This window comes from Anoplolepis gracilipes, chromosome 4 (assembly GCF_047496725.1).
Source record: "Anoplolepis gracilipes chromosome 4, ASM4749672v1, whole genome shotgun sequence".
In the NCBI taxonomy this organism is placed as follows: Eukaryota; Metazoa; Arthropoda; class Insecta; order Hymenoptera; family Formicidae; genus Anoplolepis; species Anoplolepis gracilipes.
The window spans coordinates 1,963,135-1,990,464 of record NC_132973.1 but is presented as its reverse complement, the minus strand read 5'-3'; the positions used below and the strand labels follow the sequence as shown (position 1 = coordinate 1,990,464).

General features: G+C 33.1%; 6 protein-coding genes across 18 annotated transcripts; 3 read left to right on the top strand and 3 right to left on the bottom strand.

The window, feature by feature from the left end:
• Nucleotides 1-215: 215 nt before the first annotated feature.
• Nucleotides 216-7,701, top strand: LOC140664557 (uncharacterized). Of its 4 annotated transcripts, none has more exons than XM_072889732.1 (11): nucleotides 216-370; nucleotides 553-756; nucleotides 909-2,202; nucleotides 2,283-2,478; nucleotides 2,712-2,909; nucleotides 3,026-3,180; nucleotides 3,356-5,902; nucleotides 6,045-6,229; nucleotides 6,307-6,423; nucleotides 6,635-6,863; nucleotides 7,240-7,701. In XM_072889732.1, the coding sequence occupies exons 2-10, from the start codon at nucleotides 577-579 to the stop codon at nucleotides 6,839-6,841; spliced, it is 5,079 nt and encodes a 1,692-aa protein (XP_072745833.1). In that variant the 5' UTR covers nucleotides 216-370; nucleotides 553-576; the 3' UTR covers nucleotides 6,842-6,863; nucleotides 7,240-7,701. The 4 variants fall into 4 exon arrangements, with proteins under 4 accessions (XP_072745833.1, XP_072745834.1, XP_072745832.1 ...); XM_072889733.1 differs by having other exon boundaries at nucleotides 231-398; XM_072889731.1 differs by having other exon boundaries at nucleotides 231-405; nucleotides 7,543-7,701.
• Mo25 (calcium binding protein Mo25) lies at nucleotides 6,064-11,332 on the bottom strand. Of its 4 annotated transcripts, XM_072889735.1 has the most exons (9): nucleotides 10,813-11,332; nucleotides 9,763-9,885; nucleotides 9,541-9,708; nucleotides 9,111-9,229; nucleotides 8,869-9,037; nucleotides 8,478-8,642; nucleotides 7,921-8,025; nucleotides 7,517-7,680; nucleotides 6,064-6,204 (listed from the first exon to the last, which is right to left on the bottom strand). In XM_072889735.1, exons 2-9 carry the CDS (start codon nucleotides 9,862-9,864, stop codon nucleotides 6,186-6,188), a joined length of 1,011 nt encoding a protein of 336 aa, XP_072745836.1. In that variant the 5' UTR covers nucleotides 9,865-9,885; nucleotides 10,813-11,332; the 3' UTR covers nucleotides 6,064-6,185. The 4 variants fall into 4 exon arrangements, with proteins under 4 accessions (XP_072745836.1, XP_072745838.1, XP_072745839.1 ...); XM_072889737.1 differs by lacking the exon at nucleotides 6,064-6,204 and having other exon boundaries at nucleotides 7,461-7,680; nucleotides 9,772-9,885; XM_072889738.1 differs by lacking the exons at nucleotides 6,064-6,204; nucleotides 10,813-11,332 and adding an exon at nucleotides 10,396-10,803 and having other exon boundaries at nucleotides 7,461-7,680; nucleotides 9,772-9,885.
• A 562-nt stretch (nucleotides 11,333-11,894) lies between these two features.
• LOC140664683 (uncharacterized) lies at nucleotides 11,895-14,046 on the bottom strand. 3 transcript variants are annotated; one of them, XM_072890030.1, is made up of 5 exons: nucleotides 13,806-14,046; nucleotides 13,490-13,628; nucleotides 13,165-13,399; nucleotides 12,914-13,087; nucleotides 11,895-12,681 (listed from the first exon to the last, which is right to left on the bottom strand). In XM_072890030.1, the coding sequence occupies exons 2-5, from the start codon at nucleotides 13,582-13,584 to the stop codon at nucleotides 12,334-12,336; spliced, it is 852 nt and encodes a 283-aa protein (XP_072746131.1). In that variant the 5' UTR covers nucleotides 13,585-13,628; nucleotides 13,806-14,046; the 3' UTR covers nucleotides 11,895-12,333. The 3 variants fall into 3 exon arrangements, with proteins under 3 accessions (XP_072746131.1, XP_072746130.1, XP_072746129.1); XM_072890029.1 differs by having other exon boundaries at nucleotides 13,490-13,701; nucleotides 13,775-14,045; XM_072890028.1 differs by having other exon boundaries at nucleotides 13,490-13,701; nucleotides 13,806-14,045.
• A 129-nt stretch (nucleotides 14,047-14,175) lies between these two features.
• LOC140664681 (uncharacterized) lies at nucleotides 14,176-20,194 on the top strand. 3 transcript variants are annotated; one of them, XM_072890023.1, is made up of 14 exons: nucleotides 14,176-14,534; nucleotides 14,955-15,219; nucleotides 15,331-15,452; nucleotides 15,536-15,651; nucleotides 15,708-15,850; nucleotides 15,919-16,084; nucleotides 16,291-16,663; nucleotides 16,781-17,118; nucleotides 17,368-17,714; nucleotides 17,869-17,942; nucleotides 18,028-18,259; nucleotides 18,353-18,525; nucleotides 18,744-19,016; nucleotides 19,273-20,194. In XM_072890023.1, exons 1-14 carry the CDS (start codon nucleotides 14,403-14,405, stop codon nucleotides 19,462-19,464), a joined length of 2,946 nt encoding a protein of 981 aa, XP_072746124.1. In that variant the 5' UTR covers nucleotides 14,176-14,402; the 3' UTR covers nucleotides 19,465-20,194. The 3 variants fall into 3 exon arrangements, with proteins under 3 accessions (XP_072746124.1, XP_072746123.1, XP_072746126.1); XM_072890022.1 differs by having other exon boundaries at nucleotides 15,916-16,084; XM_072890025.1 differs by lacking the exon at nucleotides 14,176-14,534 and adding an exon at nucleotides 14,621-14,847 and having other exon boundaries at nucleotides 15,916-16,084.
• Nucleotides 20,195-21,535: 1,341 nt separating this feature from the next.
• Art7 (arginine methyltransferase 7) lies at nucleotides 21,536-25,620 on the top strand. Of its 2 annotated transcripts, none has more exons than XM_072890027.1 (10): nucleotides 21,536-21,669; nucleotides 21,806-22,066; nucleotides 22,192-22,341; nucleotides 22,403-22,624; nucleotides 22,705-22,934; nucleotides 23,077-23,206; nucleotides 23,291-23,520; nucleotides 23,730-24,279; nucleotides 24,366-24,523; nucleotides 24,887-25,620. In XM_072890027.1, the coding sequence occupies exons 2-10, from the start codon at nucleotides 21,893-21,895 to the stop codon at nucleotides 25,140-25,142; spliced, it is 2,100 nt and encodes a 699-aa protein (XP_072746128.1). In that variant the 5' UTR covers nucleotides 21,536-21,669; nucleotides 21,806-21,892; the 3' UTR covers nucleotides 25,143-25,620. The 2 variants fall into 2 exon arrangements, with proteins under 2 accessions (XP_072746128.1, XP_072746127.1); XM_072890026.1 differs by having other exon boundaries at nucleotides 23,730-24,285.
• On the bottom strand, nucleotides 25,439-27,253 carry Dtwd2 (DTW domain containing 2). Of its 2 annotated transcripts, none has more exons than XM_072890031.1 (6): nucleotides 27,070-27,253; nucleotides 26,742-26,903; nucleotides 26,450-26,611; nucleotides 26,178-26,358; nucleotides 25,816-26,018; nucleotides 25,439-25,576 (listed from the first exon to the last, which is right to left on the bottom strand). In XM_072890031.1, exons 2-6 carry the CDS (start codon nucleotides 26,825-26,827, stop codon nucleotides 25,447-25,449), a joined length of 762 nt encoding a protein of 253 aa, XP_072746132.1. In that variant the 5' UTR covers nucleotides 26,828-26,903; nucleotides 27,070-27,253; the 3' UTR covers nucleotides 25,439-25,446. The 2 variants fall into 2 exon arrangements, with proteins under 2 accessions (XP_072746132.1, XP_072746133.1); XM_072890032.1 differs by having other exon boundaries at nucleotides 27,179-27,195.
• Nucleotides 27,254-27,330: the final 77 nt, after the last annotated feature.

Genomic DNA, 27,330 nt, shown 5'->3' with positions numbered 1-27,330 from the left:
ATTGGACACATTGCCTATTGGCTGGTTGAACACGGGACTCTCTGATTGGTTAATCGTGCGATTTCCATGCTATCTAATAGGCTGAGTTTGCTTTGGGCGCTCATTCGCTTTAAATGTCATTCTATTATCTTTGTTGCTCATTATATGTCAAAAAAAGATGGAATGACGTTTACAGCGCCCAAACGAACGCAGCCATAAGTTCTAAATATTCTATTCTGTTATATCTAGTGATAGTTTGTGTTTGGAAGTTAACAGTTCTGTTTGAATTTCATGCGTGCGTTTAAATTAAATTGATAGAATCCGTTACTGTACGTATTTTGTGACAGTGGGTGACTTTTTCGTTCTTTGCGGTGCCGATTTATCTCGAAAGGTGTGAATTCCTAATTTTAAAGCGTAATGTACGATGTAAGATTGGCCATATAACAGGAGAAGTGTTTCTCGTTATGTTAACACGATTTAACATAAACGCTTCTTTTTTTTTTTTTTTTTGAATATATATGAGTTTAGTACAAGTTAAATTGTGATCTTGCAATTACTCTTCTGTAATCGTAGTTTATCAGAGGATTATATAATAAGATGAGTCTGTCTCATTTTGCGTCACAATCTGAAGCTAAGAATTCATGCATGGATAAGCTTCATTATGTTATGTTACTTGCACCCTTCCAACCAGCACCAAGGATTGAACTGGAGACTAATGTAAACACAAGTACAGAGTGTTATTTAGATATAAAAAATACCAGTGACAAAACTTTAAACGTAAGGACATATATGTTTTTTTTATTGATTATTAGAGAAGTTAAGACTTTTTTTTGCATGACAAACAATCTTGCAAAAAAATTATTTAGTGCACAGATATTTTTACAAGTATTTTATCTTATTTTTTACATGTTTTAATAATTTTATTTCAGGTAACTATAACAAAAGTGCCAGCTGCAGAACGTCAGATTGTTCTAAATTTGTCTGAATTAGAAGTCCAGGCGAAAAGCAATGGCACAATATGTATCAAGTGGTCTCCGAAAGAAGCAGGCAGCTGGCGAGATGTGTTGCAACTTACAGATAATAGACGAATTAAATATGATATTGTTATAGCAACAACTGCTAAAGCTAATAAGAAATATTGCAAGATAAAAAGAAGACTGCCAAAATCATCTTCATCGATATTGAAGACTTTAAACCCTCCTGTGTCGCCAAACAAACAAGACAAAAGCAATATATTAAAAATTCCAACTATTGTTCAACCTTTGATTCCTAATCTTAATGCACAAGCAAATCAATGCAAATTAAAACATGAAAACAATTTTAACAAGGAAAATATCTTAAATGGGTATAATGAAACAGAAATTTCTTACACAATGCGAGGAAAAGATGATAAAATCAATGGGACTTATCGTAATCGTGATAAACCAGATAATGTCATGCTTGAGCAAAATGTTTGGAACGTGTGGAACAATGAAAGTATTTTACCACAAGCCTTTTCTACAAACGAACCACAGGATATACGTAGAATCACGTACGTTAAGGAAAAAGGGCCTTACAGTAATTTATTGTCTGAACATAATAAAATCACGGAAGATACAGCTTGTGACAATAACAAGATCCATTCTGATATGTCCATATTGTTGAATAAATTTACATTTGAATCTACAGATGTAATTTCAAGTTCTCAAGAATTAAAGAAACAAGAATTGACAGATACAAGTTTCTCACAAAATACAGATAACTATAAAACGTTCAATATCAGTTGCAGTCATTCACTTGAAACATCTGCAACTTATGATACAAAAATTTTTATGAATGTACCATCGCAACTAGCAAGCTTGCACAACTTGTCACCGATTAAGTCTGATGGATGCTCTCTCATAACCGATGTTAAAGATTTAATTGCATCATCGCCGATTGCTCAACACAAGGATATGTCAAAAAATTCCAATGAATATTTCAAGCATATAAAAGTACAGCCGAGTATTCAAATAATCGATGACGAATATCTCAGTTTTGAAATTATTCCCAAGAATATTGAAGCAGTTAAGAAGATAGGGAATATGTACATTGAAATTTCTCCACCGAGGAAGCACTTTTATTCTAAAATGGTATCTATACCAGTACCAAAACTAAATAGCACAAAAACTGGTAGAATTACAAAAAACAAAACTTTATGTGATGGAGGAAATGCAAAAAAGTTACTGAATATACCTCTTGCAAGTAAGCTCTCTTTTTTCAAAAAGAATTATTTTATATGTTAATTATATAAATTAATTTTAATCTATGCATTATGATTACAGAAAGGAATACAAAGAATGTAGCAGCGATCAAATTAAACAAATTGTCTTTTAATAACTTAAGTAAGACAAAATGGCATACTTCTTCGTTTATTAGAGAATCGAGTTTCAAAATGAATCAAGAAGAATCCTTCATATACAAAGCATTTGATTTAGATCCCTTTGCTCCATCAACAACAGAGGATCCATTTCTTAAAAAGTTAGTTAAAATTTATATTAATATAATGAATTCTAACTATAATAATTTATATATGTCATTTATATAATTTTCTCTTGTCATTATATTATATTTTGATAAAAGTCTTAAATTTTTATATTTTTATATTAATTTTTGCAAAAATAGTACAAGCTAATAACATTTGTCAATACAAATTAATTAAATCTATAATTCCAGTTTGAAAAAATTAATTATTTTAATGATTATTTTAACAGCATAGTTCATTATGATGAGCAATGGCTGTTGCAACAAGAGTTGGCATTTACAAAATGGTTGAATGCTCTACTATCTTCACCAGAAGACTTATCCGTCGACATTGAAACTGCCATAACAGACATTGGCAAGGTGTGGCAGTCATGCAAAGTACAAAAGAACACTGTACTGGCTGAAACTAAAGAAGCTGTATCTGCAAGGTATGCATTTCATTAATATTTAATACAAGCATAAAAAAGTTTTAAGAAATAATGAAAAATTATAAAAGTTAATCTTAATGTTTAGTCTCAATGATAATTATTTTAATTATTTTCAGATATCACACTAATACCAGGTTGAATATTTTACGTAAAGCTGCGAGTGCTATGTTCAATAGCAAGGAAATCACACAAATTCTCTCACACATCAATACATATATTATCAAAGGAGTTTTATGCATCAGATCGGATCGTAATTTACATCGTGATATTGGTTCGTTAATTATATGATCTTTTCTTTATTTTCTTGCACACATCAATTGAAGGCTTTTATTTGCTCAAGTGTAACTTTCATTATTTTAATGAAAGCTTTTGAAATGGAAAAGTTGATAAAAATCTCTTACATCTTTTTAATGCATGAAATAAAACATCTAATGATTTGATAATAGGCTTGCAGAAACTCATATTGGCTTTATTCTTGAATTACAATCCTCTGTGGTTGCGCATCGGCTTGGAAACTGTTTACAATGAGAGCATTCCGCTCCGCTCGAACAACGACATTGTTGGCCTGACTCGCTTCCTATTAACGAGATTCTTTTCGGATCCGCTACTGATTAAGATGCCTGGTTACCACAAGACCGATCCGACCCCAAAGATCGTCACAAAGTTGAACCAATTTAGCCTGAAAAAGTTTTTGTATCTAGTATATTTTTTGGATTATGCAAAGCAGCACAAACTGATCGGTCACGACCCATGCCTATTTCACAAACGCGCCCAGCACAAGGAGAGTCGCGAGATCTTGCTAAGCTTTTCACGCGAGCTCCTAAGCGGTATTGGCGATGTGACGAGAGTGTTGCGCAATAACTACACACTTACTCACCGGCAGACCTACATCGAGGAATATGATTATGCGGTGACAGATATACGACGAGATCTGCGCGATGGTGTGCGATTATGTCGCGTCATGGAGCTTATCACCGGTGTCAAAGAATTGACTCAACGTTGCCGCGTGCCGGCGATATCGCGTCTGCAGAAGGTGTACAATACGGACTTGGCATTGAATGCTTTACGCCAGGCTGGTTACATTCTTGAAGGCGACATAGATGCGAAGAACATTGCCGATGGTCACTGTGAGAAGACTCTGTCGCTCTTATGGCAGATCATTCATAAATATCAGGCGCCGCGGTTCAATCGAGCTGCTGGCGTGATCCAGAGATGGTGGCGAGCACAATATTGGTATGTTTGCATAAGAAACTTACTGCGTGCACGCAGAAATTTCGCCGCGATTAAAATCCAACGTGCATGGAAACGAAAGACGACGCTATCCTCGCACATGGGTTGCGAAACTCTCTGCGATTTGAAGGAACGCAGATGGTACTTGCGTGTCAGAACAGCCACGATATGTATTCAGAAATGGTGGAGGCATACACGAGAAACCAGAAAAGAGAAGCTACAAGAGTTGAGGAATAGACGCGAAGCAGTGATTCGATTGCAGAGGAGATGGAGAACCGTGTTATTGATGAGAACGCAGAGAGATCAATATCGTAATCTCAAGAACGCTGCATTGATGATACAAACGCGATGGAGAGCAACAAGGGCGATGAAACTGCAACGTTGCAAATATCTCGCATGTAAAGATGCCGCCGTAAAAATACAATATTGGTGGAAATCTGTGAAGATCGTACGGAAACAACGCGAATGGTTCCTTCACAGAAGAAAGAGCGCTTGTATAATTCAGATTTGGTGGAGACAATGCTTGTTAGCGCGAAAAGCGCGGAATAACTTTTTGCGGACAAAAACTGCCGTCCGGAGCATTGAGAGATGGTGGATAAGTCTGTTCGATAGAAAGAAGTTTCTTCTGTGTCGAAAGAGCGCTGTTCTCATCCAGAGAACGTGGAGAAAGTACCGAATGTGCAAGCAAAAAACTGCCTGTCTGAAGATACAAACATGGTGGAGAATGATGATGTATTCACGTAGGTATAAGCTTCAAAAATTTTGCTGCATCAAATTGCAACGCTGGTGGCGCGAAATTAAGCTTACACGACATCAACGCACAGAATTCCTGCAACTGCGAAAAGTGGCATTGATCGTGCAAAAGAATCGGCGGATGAAAATGGTCAGGAGACATTATCTGAAACAACGGCGGGCAGCTTTACTGATACAATCATGGTATCGTTGTATTACTTCAACGAAGTCTGTCCGACGACGTTATCTGAAGATGAGAGACGCCGCGATACGAATAAAGAATTGGTGGCGCAATGTTACAGTGGCTCGCCAGGAACGCAAAAAATATTTGCAAATTCGTAAAACCACCGTTCTTTTGCAAACTCGCTGGCGTTGCCGCGTTCTGGCTCGTACGGATCGTCAACGATACTTGACAGAAAAGAAGGCATGCATCATTCTGCAATCCTGGTGGCGAATGATTAAAGAGAAGAACAAGTACAAACAATACAAAATTTGCGTGTTGAAAGTACAAAGAAAATGGCGTGAGACAAGAGCCGCTCGTATCACGAGAAGAGAGCAGCTGCTGACTCGTGCGGCCATCGTCTTGCAGACACATTGGAGAGCTTTAGTAACTAGAAGACAATTCGTCGCTTCGCGCCAGGCTACGATAGTCATTCAGTCGTACTATAAAATGAGAATTGCAGTACAGAGATATGAGACTATCAAGTATGCTACGTTGATTATCCAAAGTTATTGGCGAGCCTACATTATAGGCAGACACGAGAGACTGCGTTACTTGTCTCTTCGCCGCAAAGTTATTATGCTGCAGCGTCGTTATAGGCAGAGGAAAGTTGAACGCGAAAAATTACACCGGCAATGGGAAGAGGACATTGTCACGAAAATTCGAAACGAGTGTGGAGAAGCTATGCGAACGAACCTTCAGGACGCCACAAGGCTCGCGATTCCAAACAGCGACTACTGGAAAGAGATAATTAACAATTTACGCAATTGTAGCAACGTCGGGACTCTGATTATTTGTTTGAATAGTTTAGGTAGATAGAGCTCTCTTTTAAGCTAAAATTAATTTAAAACTCTATTTTTCATTATATTTATGACATATTATTTCCTCAAGTAATCTGATGACTTTTGACAGTCTCGACAAAAATGATATATGAATAATTGTGTCCATCATAGATACTATAACAAAATTATCACCGACCGTTGGCATCATCCTCTGCGAGCTGAAGCTGACCGATGACATTTATAATACAATAGCGCAGAACAACAGATCACTGCCAGGGATGAATGTCTGTTTGCGAGCTTGCAGCATCTTGATCACTCTGACGAAGCAAGACTACACAAGAAAATACACCATCAAAGTGAGTTTGGAAATCGATTATTTATCTTTCGCTACATTTTTATTGTATTATTAAAAAGAAATTTAACTATATGTTAGAACGAATATGCATTGGCGTTAGCGAAGCTTCTGTATAAGTCGTTGAAAAACAAGGAAGTATTTCTGTGTTGCGCCACATTAATATGGCTGCTTGGACAGGATGAAGATTATTTCAAGGTAAATTTTGCAAAATTAAACTAAAAGCAATTTCTCTCATCTTGTATAACTAATATTGTTATAGTCTTAGATTTTGTGGCTTTGCAGATTTTTAAACTTTTGATAATTATCACTTTTTCTATACTTTTAAGTACTTATACACATCTTATCTATGTATGTAATATTATAATTTTTTTTCTTTTCTCCTATATTATTTTCCAATGTTTTTCAGGCCATGATGGCATGCCCGCAGATAAATTGGTTCATAAAAAACATTCAACAAAAGATCTTGAAGGACGACATTGTGACAAAACTTCAAAAATTAAAAGATGCAGAGAAACTATATCCCAGTTGTGAGCCTGATCGAAACAACACACAAAAACCGCGCCTATTTACTGATATGAGTTTCGCCATTGCAGCTATCGTCAAAAAAATTTAAATGATATTAATTCATAAGAAAGGTTAGTAGAATAATTTGTTAAATTAAAAAAAAAAAATTATATTCATTTATAATACTCATGATATCGCTCTAAATGTTGATTGATCCTTATATATAAGGATTCAAATTTCAAAAATATTAAAAAAATTAAAGAGAAAATCTAAAGAAATAATATTTAAGAATGTAAAAAAAAAAAATAGAAACAATTGCTTCAAAATTACTATCTTTCTTTACATACATAATGATAGATCTAATAAGCATAAATCTCGCGCAAAAATAAAGACAATCAAGTTTTTTTTCTGCTTTAATAACTGATTCATTCCTAAAAACGTGGTAGAACGATGACAATTTGATCTGTATATGATACAATAAGAGATAAATGTAATCTTTATTTACAGTGCTACTCACAAATAAAATTAATAATAATAATATAATAATAATAATAATAATAATAATGCCGAGATGACGATGATGGTAGTAATAATGATAATGATAGTAATAACGGTGACAATGACAATGGTGTGATGATGATAAATTATAACTACCTATATAATAGTGATAAAACCGTAATTAGCAATAGTAGCAGTAGACTCGATAGTAATAATGAGTGTAGTGGTAGTTAGTCGTAGCAGTAGCAATAATTATATTTCCTTGACTTAATTATCATGTACAGACTTAAGTTCTTTGATCTGCTTAATCAGATACGCCTTCTCATCATTGAACTGTTCGTCTTCGGAACGATCTGTGTGGAAGCGCGTCAGGAACTCGATCAGCTTCTCTTGATTGCGGAGCAATATGTCCAGAATGGGTTTTGGTTTATTGGGATTTGCTACAAATACCTAGATACAATGGAAAGAAATCATCAATTATTTTTTATTCCCTTCTATTTCAATGGAAGCTTCTTTTCTATTTATTGAAACAATTATAGAAACTCAAGAGAAGAGATTGATCTTACTCTGTGATTTGTAACACTGAGAAGCCCGAGAAAGAATACAAGAACTTAAATTAAGAATTGATATTGACCAACTTAAAATGACAAGTTAAAAATTTGAATTTGACTGTATTAAATTGTGTCATACCTTGAAGACGTGAAAAGCTTCAAACTGTATATTACGAGACTTCTCCTTTAGCATATTCATCATTAACTTCAAATTATCTGGATTCGATATATATCGTGTCATGACCTGCAATATATTTAGCATGAAAACTATTTACAATTTTATTATTTTATAATTGTCATTTAATTTCAAATAATTAGAAAATGTTACCGAATATTTTCTCTTACTATATGCTATTACTTAGAGTTAAAACATTACAATGTATTTCTAATTGAATAATTTGACTAACCTAAGAATGCTACTAAAACTAAGTTAATTATTTTATTAACAATAAAGTTGACTCAATGCAATTTTATTTTTATCTTTAGAGACTTTTTGTTTATGTAAATTATTAGTAAAATTTCTAAAATGTTTTATATCGATATTCTATAATGATTATATGTATATAAGTTATATGTATTATAAGAGCGCTATTAGAATATATCTTTTCCTTTTTTATATTAAATTTCATTTTAAATCTGTTGTCAATATCTATCAAAATAAATTATTAAAAATGTATTCATAGATTTAATACTCACTGTAAAATTATGTCTATCGAGCAATAGCTCGCCCAAAAGCTTTAAACTTTGTCGTCGGGTTACATAGTTCTCTGAATTGAGTAACCTCTGATAGTGTGAGAACACTTTATCATAATGTATCTCTAAAAACTCAGCGCTGAGTATTTTGTGCCTTGTAAGTAGTTCCTGAATAAACAATCACAAATCACTTGATGTATCAACTTGATTGAAGAAAAAAAAAAAAAAATAGTTTAACATAAAACAGTACAACATTGGACGAAAAATAGTTACACATTTCAAAGATAAATTTAAATGTCTAGCGAAAAGAAACAATATTTCAATATTTCTCAAATTAGTATTGTTGCATGTTATTCTACATGCTTCTTGTCTCATATTATAGTGCATGACGTACTTTAAATGTAGAGAAGGCATCAGATGCGATATCAAACGTAGAGACCTCGACGTATCTAAAGAAGTTGTAAAAGTCATCTGAATAGATCATAATTTTCGCCAACGCTTCGTATCTCGCGCATTCTCGCAACATTGTGCCACAATTGAGCGCGATATCTTGGTGCTCATAACTAAACGCAACAAAGTTTGTTCATTAGTAGATATATAACGCCATTATATCAGCATTAAATAAAACAGACTCACCCAGACATAAGTGTAAAAAGAATTTCAGGTTTGGTACATATATATTCTACTGTGGGTGATCTAGTTCCGATCTGCCTCCGCAGAATATTATTGAAGACCTGCGCGACATCCTTCTTTCCCTTAATTAGGAACAAAGGAATAAAATTCATAATATTCGTTAACAAATCCGAAATGCATCTTGGAAAAAATGTAAAAATATTATTTCATTTCATAAATATTTTAACATATTAATATATAATATTTAATATATTAATATATAACATATTGATTGATTAATATTACTTTGACAAGATTTTCTCTTATCTATGATGTGTATTTTGAAGCTGCATAAATATTGTGAATATTTTAATAATAATTTTATCCTTTGCTGCAAAGAATATCATTCGTACAACTTTTCTGTCCAATCATTTTATGCATAGCAAGAGCATACCTCGAAGTCGATGCGACTCAGATTTTGCACAAGTAGAAGTAATAGATTACTGTTGTACAATTCCTGCGCCAACTGTGCCACCACGATGTCCGCCTGTGGTTCCGTCTCGGCCGTACCGTATAGCATGTTTTTAATGTGTACAAGATTCTTGCTCACATCTTCTTGCGCCTAAAAGGGGATGTATTTCATCGTAGAAACCGACGTGTATCCGCAACAACGTACCTTCTCTACCTTCTTGTCGCCGCGTTCCAAAGCGTTTACCGCCTCCTTGAGAGCCTTTACCACCTCCGCTGGACTCTTCTGGGACTTTCCAAACAGAGGCATGTTTTCTTACAATGTATGCACCTTATGAAACATCCAAAAAGATAGAATTTTTTTATCACTCTCCATCGCCAGGAAATATCCTTAAGAAATGTTTACGTTATTCGACGAATATAACACCTTGATAACATCTATCGCTAAATAAGTATGTTTTAAATGTAGCATATACTCTTCTACTCTTATCGTATTGTAATTTGTAGATTCACATCAATTACAATGATAAATAGATAATACATTTAAAACATACACTGCATAGAATCGTATGCGAAATATATGTTATCATATACATAAATTATTTCTGTCACAGTTACAAATGTATATCATGAGAAACAGAATGAAGTCACATGTTATGTTGTGAAGTTGAAGGAAAATTTGGACTTCACAAAACTGGAACATCGAATATAACCGCATAACGAAGAACGAATGTTTGGGCCAGATTGACAACTCCTCTGCATGACATTGCGTGAGATAAGCGTGTGTATCATCTACCTTTGGGATTTTTATAAATTCCAACTACGTCGGAATTGTACGTACTTGTATAACGGCTACGACACAGTGCACCCTCGACGTCATCGGTGGATTTGCAACGATCGTGAGTATCGGTGTCAGTTTTTCGTCTCGATTTCGCGAAAAACCAAGTCTAGGTCACGATGGAACACTGTCACGCGTGAAAAACGTGAAGCGAATCGAGAGAAGAAAAGTCGTTGGTCCTAACCTCAAAGAGCGACGATCGGGCTCGTCGTCGAATCACCTGACCGATCGGATGAAGGCAAAAGAACAAGAGAGGGAGAGGGAGAGGAGGCTGTATATCGTGATCTTAGAAGATTAAGGATAAGCTTTAAGACGCGACGAAAAGATCGCGATCGATGACGTGCGACTGATGACGATCGACAGGAGTGGGAGGTAGTACGTACAATTTCGCGAAATTCTAACCTAAAAAAAAAATCTCACCATGCAAAGGAGGTCCGAGAAGTGTTCGGGGCGTTTCGTTCGCGGCTCGAACGTGCGCATACAAACACGCTTGTACGATCTTCTCGTCGACGATGTATGTTTCACGTATGCTGGTGTCACATCAGAAATCCCTTGCGCATACACATCTAGGTCTATGATGACGGCGAATCTATTCGCGATTTTCGTATTTTCGCTGCTTTGACGCGACAGCGCTGCGTTGACGTATATATATATATATATATATATATATATATATATATATATATATATATCACGCGCGTGTTGTACGTCCTGTACGGGATGAGTCACGAGCGACTGTCACGTCACGGCGACTGTCAAATGCTTGACCGCCACAGGCGCAGAACGAGTCGCTTCGGCTTGTCGAACTCGTCGACGCGGCCGAACGTCCCTTCAACAGTGCATGAGTGAGGGAAAACGATCTGCACAGGTTGCTCCGAGGAGGCCGCTGGACGCTCGACTTCTGGCCTGGCTCACCCTGTAATCTGTAATACGTGATATGACAACCGCATACCGCATACGTGTTTCACGGCGCAGTTCTCAGCCGCGGCAGGGTCGCCAATCTTTGAATCTATAGGGAAAATTGTTTACTTATGTCGGATACACAATTGGTCCGTTCCTTTCAACTGAATTGGCTGCACTAGTTCGACTAAAAAGAACAGACCAAATAGCTGTTTGAAAATATTTCCACAAGTCCTTGAATATTTCAAGGACTTTGAAACACAACTATGTCAATTGGCAGAAAATTATTGTTAATTCTTTCTCATGTATCAAACATAAAAAATGATATTATCTTAATTAACAAAAATAGTGCAGATATTATTTTATAAATTAATTTTTAGAGTTTTCAAAATATTTTTAAAATACAATTTTTTTTTATATGTTGTCAACTAGCTTTTTTGAATACAATTCTTCTCTCTTAATTTATGAATGTGAGATGTTTGACATTTTTGATACACTGTGTTTAGATATATATCTAAAAATCCATTAAAAACAAAAGTAGTAAATAAAATTTAAATTTTAAAATTTGAACAAGAGTTTGGAAAATTTCAAAATTTATAAAATAACTAGCCAAAATAACTTTATTTCGCAGAATTATGAAGATTGACGTTTCTATAACGTTCACATTATATTTTACTTACGCCTATTTCTATTCGTATATTATGCACGTGCATTTTTTTATATATCTATCCATTGTATAATATTAAAATAGAAAGTTAGTAATATAACATATAAATTAGTAGAATAATAATTATTATAGCTATAGAACAACACAGCCAAAAGCGATAAAGTGTATTTTCAGAACACTACGTACTTATAGTTTTGAAAAAAATTATTTGCATTAAACAAGTAGAACAATTTTTAAATTACTTGTTTTGTACGTTTGTAAACAATATTTACAGTTTACAGTTGTATGCAAAATATTGTAGTTCAACCAATAATGTTTAATTCACATAAAAGTATCTGCACCAAAAAATACTTTGTTTTTGTATAATACTGTTATCAATGGGAATTCTTCTGAGAATCTGACGTCAATAATTTTTGTATAAGGCTCATTTTAGCAGAAGATAATTTATCTTTTTCATCTTGCTTGACAAAGCGAATTGCTTTATGCTTCTCCATTTCAAAATCATCATGGAAACTTTCAAAGCATGTAGAACAATAAAGATCGCCTTTACAGCCTGTGCATCTGTACAGGTCCAGTTCATCTGTAGTTCGCGAACATATTAAACATTCATTCCTAGATTCATATTCGTCTTTATCTTTATCTTCATCTTCATCTTCATCTTCATCATTTTCATCTTCATCTTCGTCCTCATTTTCATCTTCATCTTCCATGTTTGGAGGAGTCTATACGATAACATTTTGTAAAATTTATAAAAAACATAACAGGCATTATTTTTATTAAATTTAAATATTTATGGATATAATTCATTATTAATTTATTATTACATTCATTGTTATAATTATTTTTTGAAAGATACAAGAATATATTTCCAGATAAAATTAATATTTGTTGGCTGTAAATCATAACGTTAAAGAGATAAAAGTGTATATTTATTAATCATTCAAAAATATATACCTCTATTTCCATTGCTGAAACTTTGGTAACTAACTCATCATTCTGTAAGGAACTCATTTTCATCTGAATCTCCTTACAAAGATCACTGGTTGAAGGTAAGTCCATTTCCGCAAGATACTCCTGAATTAAATCATCTGCCTTCTCTTGATCTGTTCTAGTATCTACTTGATGTATCTGTAAAAAAATAATAAGAATTTAAATAATTTTATAACATTTTTTTATACATGTATATATGTTACACACATACATACATTTATGACATTACTTCCACCAGCTTGTGGATCTTGATCCTTCAACAGCGCTAATCTTTGTTTTATCTCATCAATAGTAGGCACTGAAATGTTACGCTCTTCGTCTTTCAATTTTCGTAATCTGTCTACAATTTGTTGGTCAGCTGGGTCTAATCCCTTTTTAAGTTTATCCCAACGATTTGTATGCTTATATATCACTATTGGAGGTTTTACAGGATTTTCTAATGAATCCAATCTAAATCAAATATCCAATGTTATGCCATTTCTTTTAAATGCTTTGTATAGTAATTAAATTACTTGCAAGTAAAAAATTTATTTCACTCACTTCATAGTAATGTCAATTGGTGCAAGTGGTTCTAAATTCGCATCAGACATTGAATCTTCGGGTATAATTGAATCTTCAGGACTTGATCTCTTCATTTTGTTTAATTTATTGTAACAACGTCCACAAACTTTCTTCTTCCCTATATTGGGGATATCGCATTTATATTTGAGACATTTACTGCAGGAAGAGAAGCCACAGCTTGGGCAACCAATCTAAGCGATAGCAAAAACAATTAGTAAGCAAATGAATTGCTCAAAAGCAGCAATTATACTGTATCAAATTAACCTATTTAAAACTCAAACAAAGCGAGAATTACGTCTTTTGTGAAGAACGAAAAATTCGATTGACAGCTGTTACAGGACATTCCCTTAGCTTGTCATCGACACATCTCTTTATCGTGACAAAAAAAATATAACGAATAATCCATCGGGATCTCAGAACGAGTACCACAAAATTTCAACAACTCTCCGCATTATTCCTGGATCTGGATGACGTAAATAAAAATTAACACGACATGAGTTACAAAAACAATGAATGACCAATCGCCGTCCATAGCTGTCAAGCGGCGATGCTGCCAACCTTCCAGTAGAATATTAAAAAAAAAAAAATCACACATGAGACTAGAAAATTTTGTTGGGGAATTTTGAGATATGTTACTAGAGGAGATTTATGTTGCCAGCGGTGTATTAAAAAGCAACGGATGCTCGATCTAACCTTTACGCGAAACATTTCTGCCGAGGCAGATCGCTTTTATATTTATGCGACATATTGTATACACATAATAATGAAAACGCGATTTATATCGATATTAATTCCATAGGAAATCGTAGTATGAGTTTTTTTTCTTCCAATTAATTTTCGACAAATCCTGAGGGAATTCGGCGTCCAGTGTTCCGTTGTAATCGTCGGGAGCATGGACGTGCATCTGTACAATTCGACGATCTGTCGATTGTGCGCGGCAGACAACGGCAACGAGCATCTGTTCGCCAATGAGACAGGCGAGTCGGATCTGTGCTCGCTGGTAAATCGTTATCTACCGCTCAAGGTAGGACGTGAGACTGTTGAGTCTCTTTTTCTTTTTTTTTTTTTTTTTTTTAAATGCCGGTTAAATAGACTGCAACTTGATTTCCTACTGCACTGATCAAATGTTCATCATATATCGCTCGTTTAATCGTTCGTCAGTTTTTTCCTTTTGCTTTTTTTTCTCATCAAGCGACACGATTATTAATTATTTCTATATTTTACACAGTGATTAGATTATTATATTGAATATGATGAATATGTTGTTCCTATGTTGACGTTCAGGGATAGATAGTTATTCTTCTGACAGAACATTTCTCTCACAGTCTCACAGTTTTGTATGTAAATACTGAATGGAAAGGTTTTTAATATAGAGTACAAATTATTTATGTTTGTGATTTGTATCTTTATGTAACTGTTTATATAATACATTTTTAATTTTAAGATTCGAGATGATGGCAAATTACCACAAACAATTTGTCCGGGCTGTAACATTCAGCTGGAGGCAACTGCACAATTCTTTGATTTGTTGGTGGTTGGTCAGCGTAAGTTACGTGAGCTCTGGAAATGTCAAGTCGAACAACAGCGCAAAGCAGAACGCTTACGTAATAAAAAGGAGAGTACAGAGCTTGAAACAGAAGGAGCAGAAATGGATGGTACGGCTTCGTGCAATGAGGAGGAACAATATGAACAGCAAATCATTATCAAAAGTAATATGATCTTTTTTTCATCCATATTTTATATCATAAAAAGATGTTATGTGTTTTATAATAATATAATAAATAATTTAAACAATATTATGTATGAAATTGTTATTTTAGTATTGCCAGATGGATCCATGTATGCAGCAGAGCATGAAATGAGTTTACAAATGGAAGGTTTAACTAAACCTAGGAGAAAACGCGGGCGTCCACCCAAAGTACAAACAGAGACTGAATCTTTGGTTTGTAATCTTTAATTTAAATTGTAGATTTTTATTACTTTCTGTATTATATGTAGCTTCCTTATTTATATATTTTTGTAAAGATTGCAAAAGAGAATGCAGAAGCTGTGAGTCAAGAAGAGGAAGATAAGCAAGAAGAAGAAGTTGAAGAAGTGGATGGCGATGGTAGACGCAGAAGAAAACGCAAAGTTCCCAAAAGGTATGTTAAGATAAAAACTTGCAAGTTATGATTATTGATAATGATGAATTATATAGGTTTATGGAAGCAGTGCAAGGAAAAGAACTGGAAAGGATATTCAAGGAAGAGGGCGTAATCGATGAGGAAGACGACGATGATTTTGAGATGCTTGATGATACAGAAGAACCATTAAATACTTCCATTCAGGATGGTCAGGAAGGTACATATAATAGATAAAAGTGAAAAAATTAGTTTCTAAGTATTTTTATCATGTATATTTTATAGAAGTAATCGGTCGTCTCGAAACGCAGGAGGGTAAAAACTTGGGTGAAGTGGTAATCATGAATCGTGGACGAGCACGATCAAAGTCGAAACTTCGTCGTCGAAAAAACAAATTCACATGTCATCTCTGTGGCAGACATTTCCTACAACGCAGTAGATATATAGTACACAAGTAAATATTTTCTACGTACACAGATTTTGAATTTTAAAAGTTGAGAAAATTATTTGTTTTCTAAGAATCTAATCTGATTCCTTAATTTTTCTGATTTTGTAATTTTTGACTTTTATAGATGTAAAATGTATTCTCATACTTGAGAAAATTGTCAAAATTTTAAGTCTTAAAATATTAATATTTTAAATGTACTTTCTATTTTATAGAAGTTTCCATAAGGACAACAAATACGAGTGCACACAGTGTAAGCTGCTGTTTGACAGTAAGGAGAACCTGATGTCACATCAAAAGACAACTGAGCATAGTTCAAATCCTACTGAAGAAAATACTGAGGTACAAGAGCCATTCGAGAGATTAGAGGCGCATAGCGCGGAACAAGATGCTTCTACAGCGACAATAACAGAAGATTCTAGCAATGTGGTTTATATGTGTGAAAAATGCGACAAACAGTTCGAATCGAAACAGGAATATGAACTGCACATGAGGGTGGCGCACGAACTGCAGAAATTTACATGTAACGTTTGCAACAAAGAATTTACAAATCAGTCGAATTTGAAGATGCACATGACCACACACAAGGTTCGCGTTTTATAATTTATACAATGAAATAATACAATAATTTAAAAATTATTCATATAGTCTTAAACTTTTTTTAAATTTTTCTATAATTTCTCATGCTTTAAATCTTTATTTCAGCAAACTAAACCAAACAAGGGATTTCCCTGTGATATTTGTGGCAAGGTCTTAAATCATCCCAGTTCCGTCGTGTATCATAAGGAAGCCGAACATAACAACGGACGTCGTTTTGTCTGTAATAAATGTAATAGAAGTTTCAAGCACAAGCAATTGCTCCAACGGCATCAGTTGGTACACTCAGACGATCGGCCGTTCATTTGTAAGTCATGTAATGCCAGTTTCAAGACCAAGGCGAATCTGATTAATCATCAGTCCACTCATACGGGCGAGAAGAAGTATTTCTGCGATCGTTGCAACCAACAATTTGCACACAAGACTAGTCTCACATTGCATCAAAGGTGAATTGCGTGAATGTTATTTATTATACAGAAATTATAGTAATTTTGAAAAGCAATGTAAGTTTATGCTTAAAGTTTCAAAATCTAGGATTTCTGAATCTATTGCAAAATATTCTAGATTCATAACTCTTATTAATTATATTTTTTTAATTCCTAAATTCCTTTCAACTATATATTATATAAATCAAGTTTTATAGATTTAATAATGTAACATCAATTTTGTATCTTAAAAACTGGATCGTTTTTCAGGTGGCACGATGGTGAAAAGCCATATAAATGTGATGTATGCCACAAGAGTTTCTCGCAGAATGGCAATTTGCAGGAACATATGCGCATCCACACCGGCGAGAAACCATATTCCTGCGACTTTTGCGGCCGGAAATTCACTACGTCATCGCAGTATAGACTGCACGTGAAACGACATACTGGCGAACGGCCGTGGAAATGCGAGTTTTGCGCGAAATGCTTTCTGCATAAGGATACGTGGAAATGTCATGTGCGCCGGCACAAAGGCGAACGTCCTTTTCAATGCACCCACTGCAATCGTGGATTTACGGAACAATGGGCGCTGAAGAAACATCTTCGTTTGCACACTGGTAAATGTGATTTATATGATGTACAAGAGAACGTAAAGACCACAGAAATGTGGACACTTTTTTCCCCAACTTTAATTTCTGTATAATTACAAAGAGAAAAGTTCTTCGAGAAGGACAGATGTCATTCCAAGTCACTGTATATATATTTTTTTAGGTGAAAAGCCTTATGCCTGCGATCTATGTGGTAAGGCTTTTGCCGACTGCTCGAATCTGACAAAGCACAAAAAGGTATTGTAACGATTTCATTTTTAGATTCTCCTAGATCGCTAAACTCAACTGTCTAACGATTAGTAATAATTATCAATTTCTGCAGGTGCATAGGGAAAATAAGGTATTAACCGTGGACGGCTCGGAAGGATCTCCGATTGGTGAGGTGTGGCAAATCTTGCCAAACTCGCAAGAGAATGATGAACAATCAACACTCAATGAACAAATGACACAGGTGATCGCTACTGACGAAACGTCTACTGATGGGATCCAACAAATTTATTACGTGTCCTATCAGGATCCTAATAATCCCAATCAGACGCGGACATTGCATTTTCGTATGTATACAATTATATTAATTTGATAATTATAGATATTAATGTATCATATACATTAATTGATTAATCAATTATTAATTTGACAAAATGTAGTTGATGCTAGCATGATCAAAAATAAAGACGAGACAAAGACAAATGCGAATTTCTTGCCACGTTTGGATGTTGAGAACGACGAAATAATTGCCGACAAGATTGTAAATAATACAGCCAACAATAGTGAAGAACAGTCAGTATTAGAACTGTTGGAGACAGATTTACAACTGCAAGTAAGAAAGATAAATGCTATTTTTTTCATTAATAGGTATTTCAAAAGCTTATACGAAAATTAAAACTTGTATTTGTTTTATCTTATATAAAGTTTTAACTGTTAATATTCGTATCTCTACTGTAACTTTGAATCTTATCACTATAAGTATATCTTAAAAAAGGCAAGATGATTCTTTGTATTATATTTTTGCTCCAAGAAATCTACTAATATTTTCAGATTACCGATGAACACGGAAACCCGATTCCAATATCCATTCAAGAGGCTCGACAGCTTCTCTCTCAAGGACACTTTATCAGCCAATTGAACGACGGCCAGATCATTAGGGTTCATCCTGGAACATTTGCGCAACAACTTCAAGCATTAAACATCCACATTGATGAAGAGGCTGCTGTCGCATCGGAAAATAGCATTGCGACACGCCCAAATGTAGGCAAAGACGAGATGGAGACGATTCAGGCCGACGCGGAAGCAATTGTCCAAGCGCTCGAGGTAATTTTTAATTTCATATAAATAATTACAAAATGTTTCTTTTACGTAACTCTCCCATTCTCCATTTTTCTATATCAATAAACCGTTTAATTTATAATTCTTTTGATCGACTCTACAAATTTGTATCTCTTTATACATTTATTTAAATCTCATAATTATTTTTTTATTCACATATTAAATAATAAAATTAATTAAAATAATATAATTTACGATAAATGTTAGTAGAATGTTAATAAAATTTTTTAATATTTTTTAGGACGAGGATACTGATGCTACTGCAGTTGCAACCATCAATCAATTGGAGAATGTTGAGCAGACTGAAATTGCGGATAATGAACAGACAATCGAATTCATGACTCAGGACGGACAAAAAGTTCGCGTCCTGACATCGTATCCCGTCGATCCAATGCGGATTGACTTAACTCCAGAATACATGACTATTGTATAATAAAAGAAATAGATATAATCATTGTGATGCACATTCTTTTTACAAGCATCGTCGAATCATTAGTGATTTATACATGAGGTGAAAGCTTTTGGAAACTCTTGTGAAAATCTTAATCAAATTTTGTACAAGATTGTATGCATTCATTTTTAAACATTCTTTTACTGCTCTTACAGCTCATCTACACTAAGAAGTAAGAATAGGAATAAGAAAATAAAAATATTTTATTTGCTCGCCCTTAAACCAGAAATAGTCTTTTTGCGCCCGCTAATCCAGGCTTATTCCCACTTACTTCAAGTATTGTAGACTGAGTCTTATTGTAATATAATAATTATTATTATTATATATTATATAATAATATATATCCATCAAATATTGGTTTACAGTTTTATAGAAATAATTATATATAATCCTTAGACACACACATATATATATATATATATAATTATTTCTATGAAGTTGCAAATTAATATTTGATAAAAATTTAGCATCTTCAAAATATGAAAACTAAATTATTGTAGAATTGCGGAGAGTACATATCTTTATAATCTTAGTATTAAAGAAAACACATTAATAAAGTTCAAATTGTATGTACATTCCTTGCTTATTTTAAGCACATGGTACATGTGAGGATGTATTCTTTTATACTTTACTATATATGTACATACATTTGAGTTACAATTACCATTGTATATAATACACTATTGTATGTTAGAGATAATGAAGAAAGAAAAATGAAATATTAATTCGTTTTTACACATCTATATCTTTCATAATAAGATAATAAGGAAAAAAAAAATAGAAAATTTAAGTAGGAATATAACAAAAATATAATAAATATAATTCAACGTGATTAGAACAAAATCAAAATAAATTTTTATCTTTTTTTTACATAAAATTTAATATATATATAATTTTTTATTTATATATATATATATATATATATATATATATATATATATATATATATATATTAAATATATCAGAATAGAGGGATTCTTTGATTGTTAATTAAATGCTTTTGTGAAGGATACATATAATGCTACATTTTTCATAGATGATTTTTTTGTCAATTTCTGCAGTAAAAATAATATAAATAATATATTTATTATATAGGATAAAATAGCTTTTAATTGTGCAATTAAAATAAAGAAATATTTTGTTCCAATTGGTCAAAAGTAGTATTTAATTGACCAATCAGAATAAAGAAATCTTTTATTTCAATTGGTCAATAGAATTCTATTTTGCAAGTAAGATTTTTGAACTCACCCCTGCAATTTTCTGAATACATAAGTCATGGAAGCATGGAACAGGTGTGTGTGAAACCTCCTTGGCCGGCGTGTTTGGCTGTCCGCGAGAGTCTTTTACCATCCAATATACCATATATTCCTATTTTAATCGAGGACATTCCTCGATACGTATCTCTATCCAACTACGAGGAGGATTATATAAAGAACGTGCAGACGATCGGTGAAATTGTTCCCGACACAGTACGAGTTGTCCAATTGCAGAGTATTTTGTCCGATCGCGAAGCAAAAATCACCCTTAGCTTGGAGAGACTTCCTGTGGATGTCGTCTATTTTAAGGACGGCAAGGGACGATATATACCTATATGGGTAAAGCGATTGATTTTCTAAAAAATTTATTTCAGCAAATAAAACATTCACATATTTGTCAATAGCATTTTTCCTTTTTCTCGTTTATATCGTTTATATTCTTCTTTTGATGTAATCTGTTGTTTATTAATTTTATTTTATTGTATAATAAAAATATATTGTTTAGGTTACTTTAACAATCTATAATTTACAACAAAATTTTGAGACAGAATTCTATTTATAATTTTTTGTGTTGTGTATAATACAAAAACATTGGAAATAAAATATATACATGTGTAAAATATACATATTACGCTATATATAGCAAATAAAATTGAAAATAAATTCCTATTTAATTTTGTCATAAATTATAGATTATCTATAATTCTTATAAAGTAGCCTTTATAAGAAAATAGTTGTTTTGTCTGAATTAATTTTCTCACAATGCTACATTGCAGGAAAAGTCTCGTATTTTTAAAGTTTTTGGAACATTGGAATGGAGAGAAAATAAAGTTGTATTAATAGCTCATAAATTGTTGACAATTCAAGACATACGTGGTAGTCTGAATGTATTATCATTGTTATCCGTAGCAGTTCGTCCTATGTATTGTCAGTAAGTTTTCATACAAGAGCTGTAATTTGGTTCAGAATAAGTACTTTATAAGATAAAAAAAATGTATAAATTGTAATGAAATGATTGAGATTTAATTTACAATATTATATAGCTATAAATCATTATTCTTTTGCAGGTACAAAGAATTGAAATAGAATGAGAGCAAATATTTATCACATAAATATTTAAATAATTCTTCTATTTATCTGGCTTTGTGTTTTGGATGTTAAGAGTATCTTTGATAAAATTATTATTGAAACAAAACATGAGTGTATTTACACAATGTTTAAATCCTCTCACTGGTCTTGCCACGTGGGAGAAGAAAGATGAAAATTATGATTATCATCAAGAAGTGGCTAGGTCTTCTTTTGCAGACATGCTACATGATCACGAGCGGGTAAATATTTTTTTATGATTGCTTTATATTCTTAAAATTGAATGACATTAACTCTTTAACTAGCAATTTTAAAATATTCTTCACATATGTATATGTATGTATGTTTTTTTTTTGTTTTTTGATAGAACAAGAAATATTATATTGCCCTCAAAGCTGCTATTGAGAAGAAGCATCAAGCAGGTCAAGAGGCTAATGTGCTTGACATAGGTACTGGGACAGGATTGCTGTCGATGATGGCAGTAAGATGTGGAGCAGACACTGTAACAGCATGTGAGGTAAAAAAAAATTAACATTTTTTCCAAAGTTTTGCCTGTACAAAAATATATCTCATTGCAGGCTTTCATACCAATGGCTAATTGCGCTGCAAAAGTAATAAAGGAGAACGGTTTCGAAAACAAAATTAAGTTGGTTCGTAAACATTCTACGAAGGTGACAATCGGAAAAGATGGTGATATGCCAAAGCGAGCGAATATTCTAGTCACTGAAGTATTCGACACAGAATTGATTGGCGAAGGAGCGTTATCGACGTTTCGTCATGCTCACAAAGTCCTTCTCGAGGTAATGTAATTCAAGTAATTAAAATGCTTGCATATAATTTTATTGTTTTAAAATCTTTATTGATTTTGTTTTTATATCAGGAAGGTAGCATAGTTGTGCCACACAGTGGAACAGTGTGGGCACAAGTAGTCGAAAGCTCAAAAGTCTGTGGTTGGAATCGAGTGAAGCCTATTAAGAATGGAGAAATGCTGGTTGATGCTCCAGCAGCTATTCAAGCATGCTCTGGCGCTGCAGCGGTGCATGATATACAACTGTCTCGTCTCCCTCGCGACGCTTTTGTGCCTTTACTGCCACCACAACCTATTTTCAGGTAAAGCTCTTTTCTAAAAAATTTTCATTTTTTTAAAAACACTATTGTATTTAAATATACAGTTATATATTAGTAATGAATTGCTTGTTCAAATTTTAAATTCTTATAATAATTTTTTATTAATGCAGAAAATATGTTTCAGGTTTGACTGGTCTGGCAAGGAGCCCTTATTGTACAATGAAAAAATATTGTTACGCGCAAAATCGATAGCAAGTGGAACTGCACATGCAATTTTTATGTGGTGGGATCTGAACATGGATATGGATAATCAAGTAATGAATTTGCTTGATATATTATTGATACAATTTTTTTTCTACATATTTTTGTAATTTTTATACTGTGTATCATTTTCGTAGGTGTTGTTGAGTTGTGCACCTGTATGGGAACATCCAAACGTACCTGACGATATAAAGGAAGATAAATTACGTTTAGAAGAGATGGCAGAGTCAATACCATGGAGGGATCATTGGATGCAGGCTGTCTATTATCTCCCAGAAGAAATGCTCATCATACGCGATGTCGAAGTTAATCTCGTCGGTTACCACGATGAGTACTCCTTCTGGTTTAAATTGTTGAAAGAACCTGTGTAAGTTTCCATTTCTTTGATAATATTTAAATTGTCTAAATTTATATTTTTGTGTTTTTCATAAAAATATTTTTAAATCAATTATTATTAATTAATTAATTTTTATTTAATTCTTTTTTGTAATTAAAAAAAATAATTTTATAATTCGATTTTTACTATTTTAATTTATATATTATTTGTATTTATAGAAAATAAAATTTATTTCACAGAGATAAGATTCCGGATTTTCCGAGACCTGTGTGCGACTGCAATGCACATATCGCATACTCTCGGACGCGTATCGGCCAATTAAACGATATGACCCGAAATAAGAAGTACGTACAGGCCTTGCGAAAGAAGATTACTTCCAATAGCGTCTGTCTCTGCCTCTCGGACGGTTGCTTACTGGCTCTCGCGGCTGCGAAGATGGGAGCGAAGGTATTCCTGCTGGAGCAGAACTCCCTGTCGCAAAAAACCATAGAGACGTTTGTGCGGACGAATGGACTCTCCGAGCAGATAAAGATCGTCAAATCGGTCGATGATCTACCAGGCGCCAGTGAGATCAACTTCATTTTCGGCGAGCCGTACTTCCTGAGTTCTATCGTGCCGTGGGAAAATCTAATATTTTGGTACCACGCCTCTAGATATCCGCCGAGCATCGCAAGAATGCCGATTGCAGCGACGATCAAAGCTGCCGCCGTTGAATTTAAAGATCTGCATAAGATAAGAGCCCCCGTCGGCATTTGCGAGGGCTTCGATCTATCCTCCTTCGATAGGCTCGTGCAAGTTCGCAACTTATTATTAGCTTATTCTCTTATTTCGTACTTTATTCCTGATACTAAAGGATAATTGCATTTTATTTTCAGATGTCTAGCGATAAAAGCGACAATTCTGTAGAAGCGCAGCCACTTTGGGAGTACCCTTGCAAAGCATTATCTTCGCCTTTTAATATTGTAGAGCTCGATCTTACGCGAAATGTAAATTTCGAACGTATTCAAGTGTCGGGTGAGGTTCCGATTTTAAGGTATGTATTTTTATTTTTTTTAAATATAGATTGTGAAAATATTGAGGCATATAAAAAGCGAGAGCGCGTGTGACTGAACCAAGAATCGAACCTTTTGTTGGTCTGTGTCTTTTTTACAATATATATTAAATATATGTAAAAGATATTTTACAATATCTTTTACAATATATTTTCTATTTATTTAGACTTTTTTTTTATTTTTATTTATAATTGAATATAAAAGAAAGTAATGTTCAATTAGCAAAATATTTTTGGAAATAAATATTAATTTAAAGAAAGTAATGTTCAATTAGCAGAATATTTTTGGAAATAAAAAATATTAATTTTTTATTAATGATAACATCTTTATTCTTCATTTTACAGCAATGGCTCCTGCAATGGCGTTGCTGTATGGGTAGACTGGCAATTAGATTCAGATTTGTCAGTATCTTGTGGTCCAATCGAAGAAGTGATACCTGGCAGGCGAATGTCCTGGGATCCATACACAAGACAAGGCGTACATTTGTTTCATAGGATATTTGATGTCATGAAAGGAAGAAATGCCATTTCGTGGTCGTTCAATTTTGTTCCACAACATGGGGAAGTGGACTTTGATTTTAATATTTTAACAAATACTTGATTGTATTGATGAGAATTCAGTTATGTTGATATTAATAAATGTTTGTTTGATTGGACTAATAAATGTTTATTATATAGAGAAATGCTTGATGCATAAAAATCAAATAATCAAAATGAGAAAATGTAAAAAAATATATATTTTGATATGAAAAATATAGAAATAGAGAAATTTGAAGACAAGATCATATAGTGAAATATATATTAATATTTATAATTTTTATACTACATAATACATACAAAGATTTTTGTAATAATTATAGTATAACATTTTATATATATATATATATATAAAATGAGTCTTAATATTACGAAGTATTATCTGGTAATATACGTAATTGTTTGGCAAGTCTCTTGCCAATTAATTTGGGATAATTTTTTTGTTTGATAAGAAATTCCTTACTCTGGTGAGTCACAGCGCCTTTTTCTAACTGATATCTAGAGAATGAAATAGTCTTATTAATAAACTTTAATGCAATTTATATATGACGTGCAAACTAATTATTTTTAAAGTGATTTTTATAATTGTGATACATGTATTATATAATGTATGCATATATGATGTCATTTTTTTACAAATTAGTATAAGTTTCTTTCTTTAACTATAAAAAATTTTAATTTATTTCATGAGAAAACACTATGTAATTATGGACGCATAACAAAGTTGTTATACTTGCCTACATAAATGATGCAATGGACCTAACATCTTTTCCTTTAATTCAGGATCACCTTCTAAAATTGATAGTGCACTTGCACCAGTTTCTAATGTTGAAAGGCAACCTTCTGTTGGTTGTGTCCTTATCACATATTGGCTAGTAGGTACGCCAATTAGCTTGCAAGCTCGTAAAAAATATAAAGCTGGACTTGAATGGTATATTGCCTATGAAAAAATAGATATTAAAAAACATAATTTATTTTATATAATAAATTCTTTTCTTGTGTTTTAAAGAACAATTTTTTATATTTTTCAAAAAAATTTAAATTATATAATAAATTATCACATTACACAGTATTTAATATGAAATATATAATGATTTACTTTTGCTTGTGGCCATGTTCCATCCAACAAAACTAAATTGTATGCCTTTTGTTCATTAACTCCAACTGGATCTAGTGTGTCCAGTGCAACAGCTCCGGGTGATGGATATAGTAAAATAGTATTTTTATCATTTAATATTTCTGATAGACCTTCATGTTTAGGCAATGGAAACTTTTTCCCCCTTAAAGAAGAATAAAATAAATTTCTACATATTTATACAAGATGCATACAGAAAATTTAATTGTAATTTGACTAATTATGTATTATCTCACCTGAAGATTAGGCACTTTCCTGATTCCAATGCTAATGCGAGCATTGGCACTGTACGTAAACAACGCTTTGCTTCCGCTGGATGCTGTAAAATTATTATTCTTGATGCAGGATTGAGACGTTGCTTTGGTAAACCTAGGCACCAGCATGCATTCTCAGGTCTCCTACAAAAAGATGTTATGAAAATTTAAAAAATTTTAAACCTCTTTCTTTACAAGCTTTTAAAATTTTTGGATTATATAAGCTTCAACTTGTGTACGACTACAATATATACATGTATATTGCTACACTTACTTGCATTGCTGACATTTGTCTCTAGTTTTAGGAGGATCGGCAGGAATGCTCGCCAGTTCATTCCATACGTCGTCTTCGTTCGTCATGATAAACGATTGTCAAAAATATCTTCGATATTTTTCAATAATCTGTCATGCATTATATCGCGCTTTGTTTACGCGACTGTAATAAAAATATAAAATGTCAGATTCCGATTATCTTATATATTGATACGTGATATTACTTTTACATAATATTATAATATTACTTTTATATAATTGCCGTAATACTAAAACTAATTAAATTAAATTAAATCAGTAGCATCAGGTTATAATAGGTTAGAACTTACAAAGAGGAGAAAATGTACAGAAACAAACCGAAAAAATGTAACAATTTGTTTGGAAAATAACAAAAGTAAATACAAGAAGAAAGTTTAGAAATTTCAAAGATTAGATCACGTTTTTGTTTTCCTTTCTTTTCCTTTCTTCAAAGGTTTACAACGGAAATTTATCAACCGGCGTACAACGTGAGCGCCATTTGCGACATATATTATCATCGAAATAATCATATCGAAGTCTGATAACAGTATCACAGATGGCGCAGTCGCGTG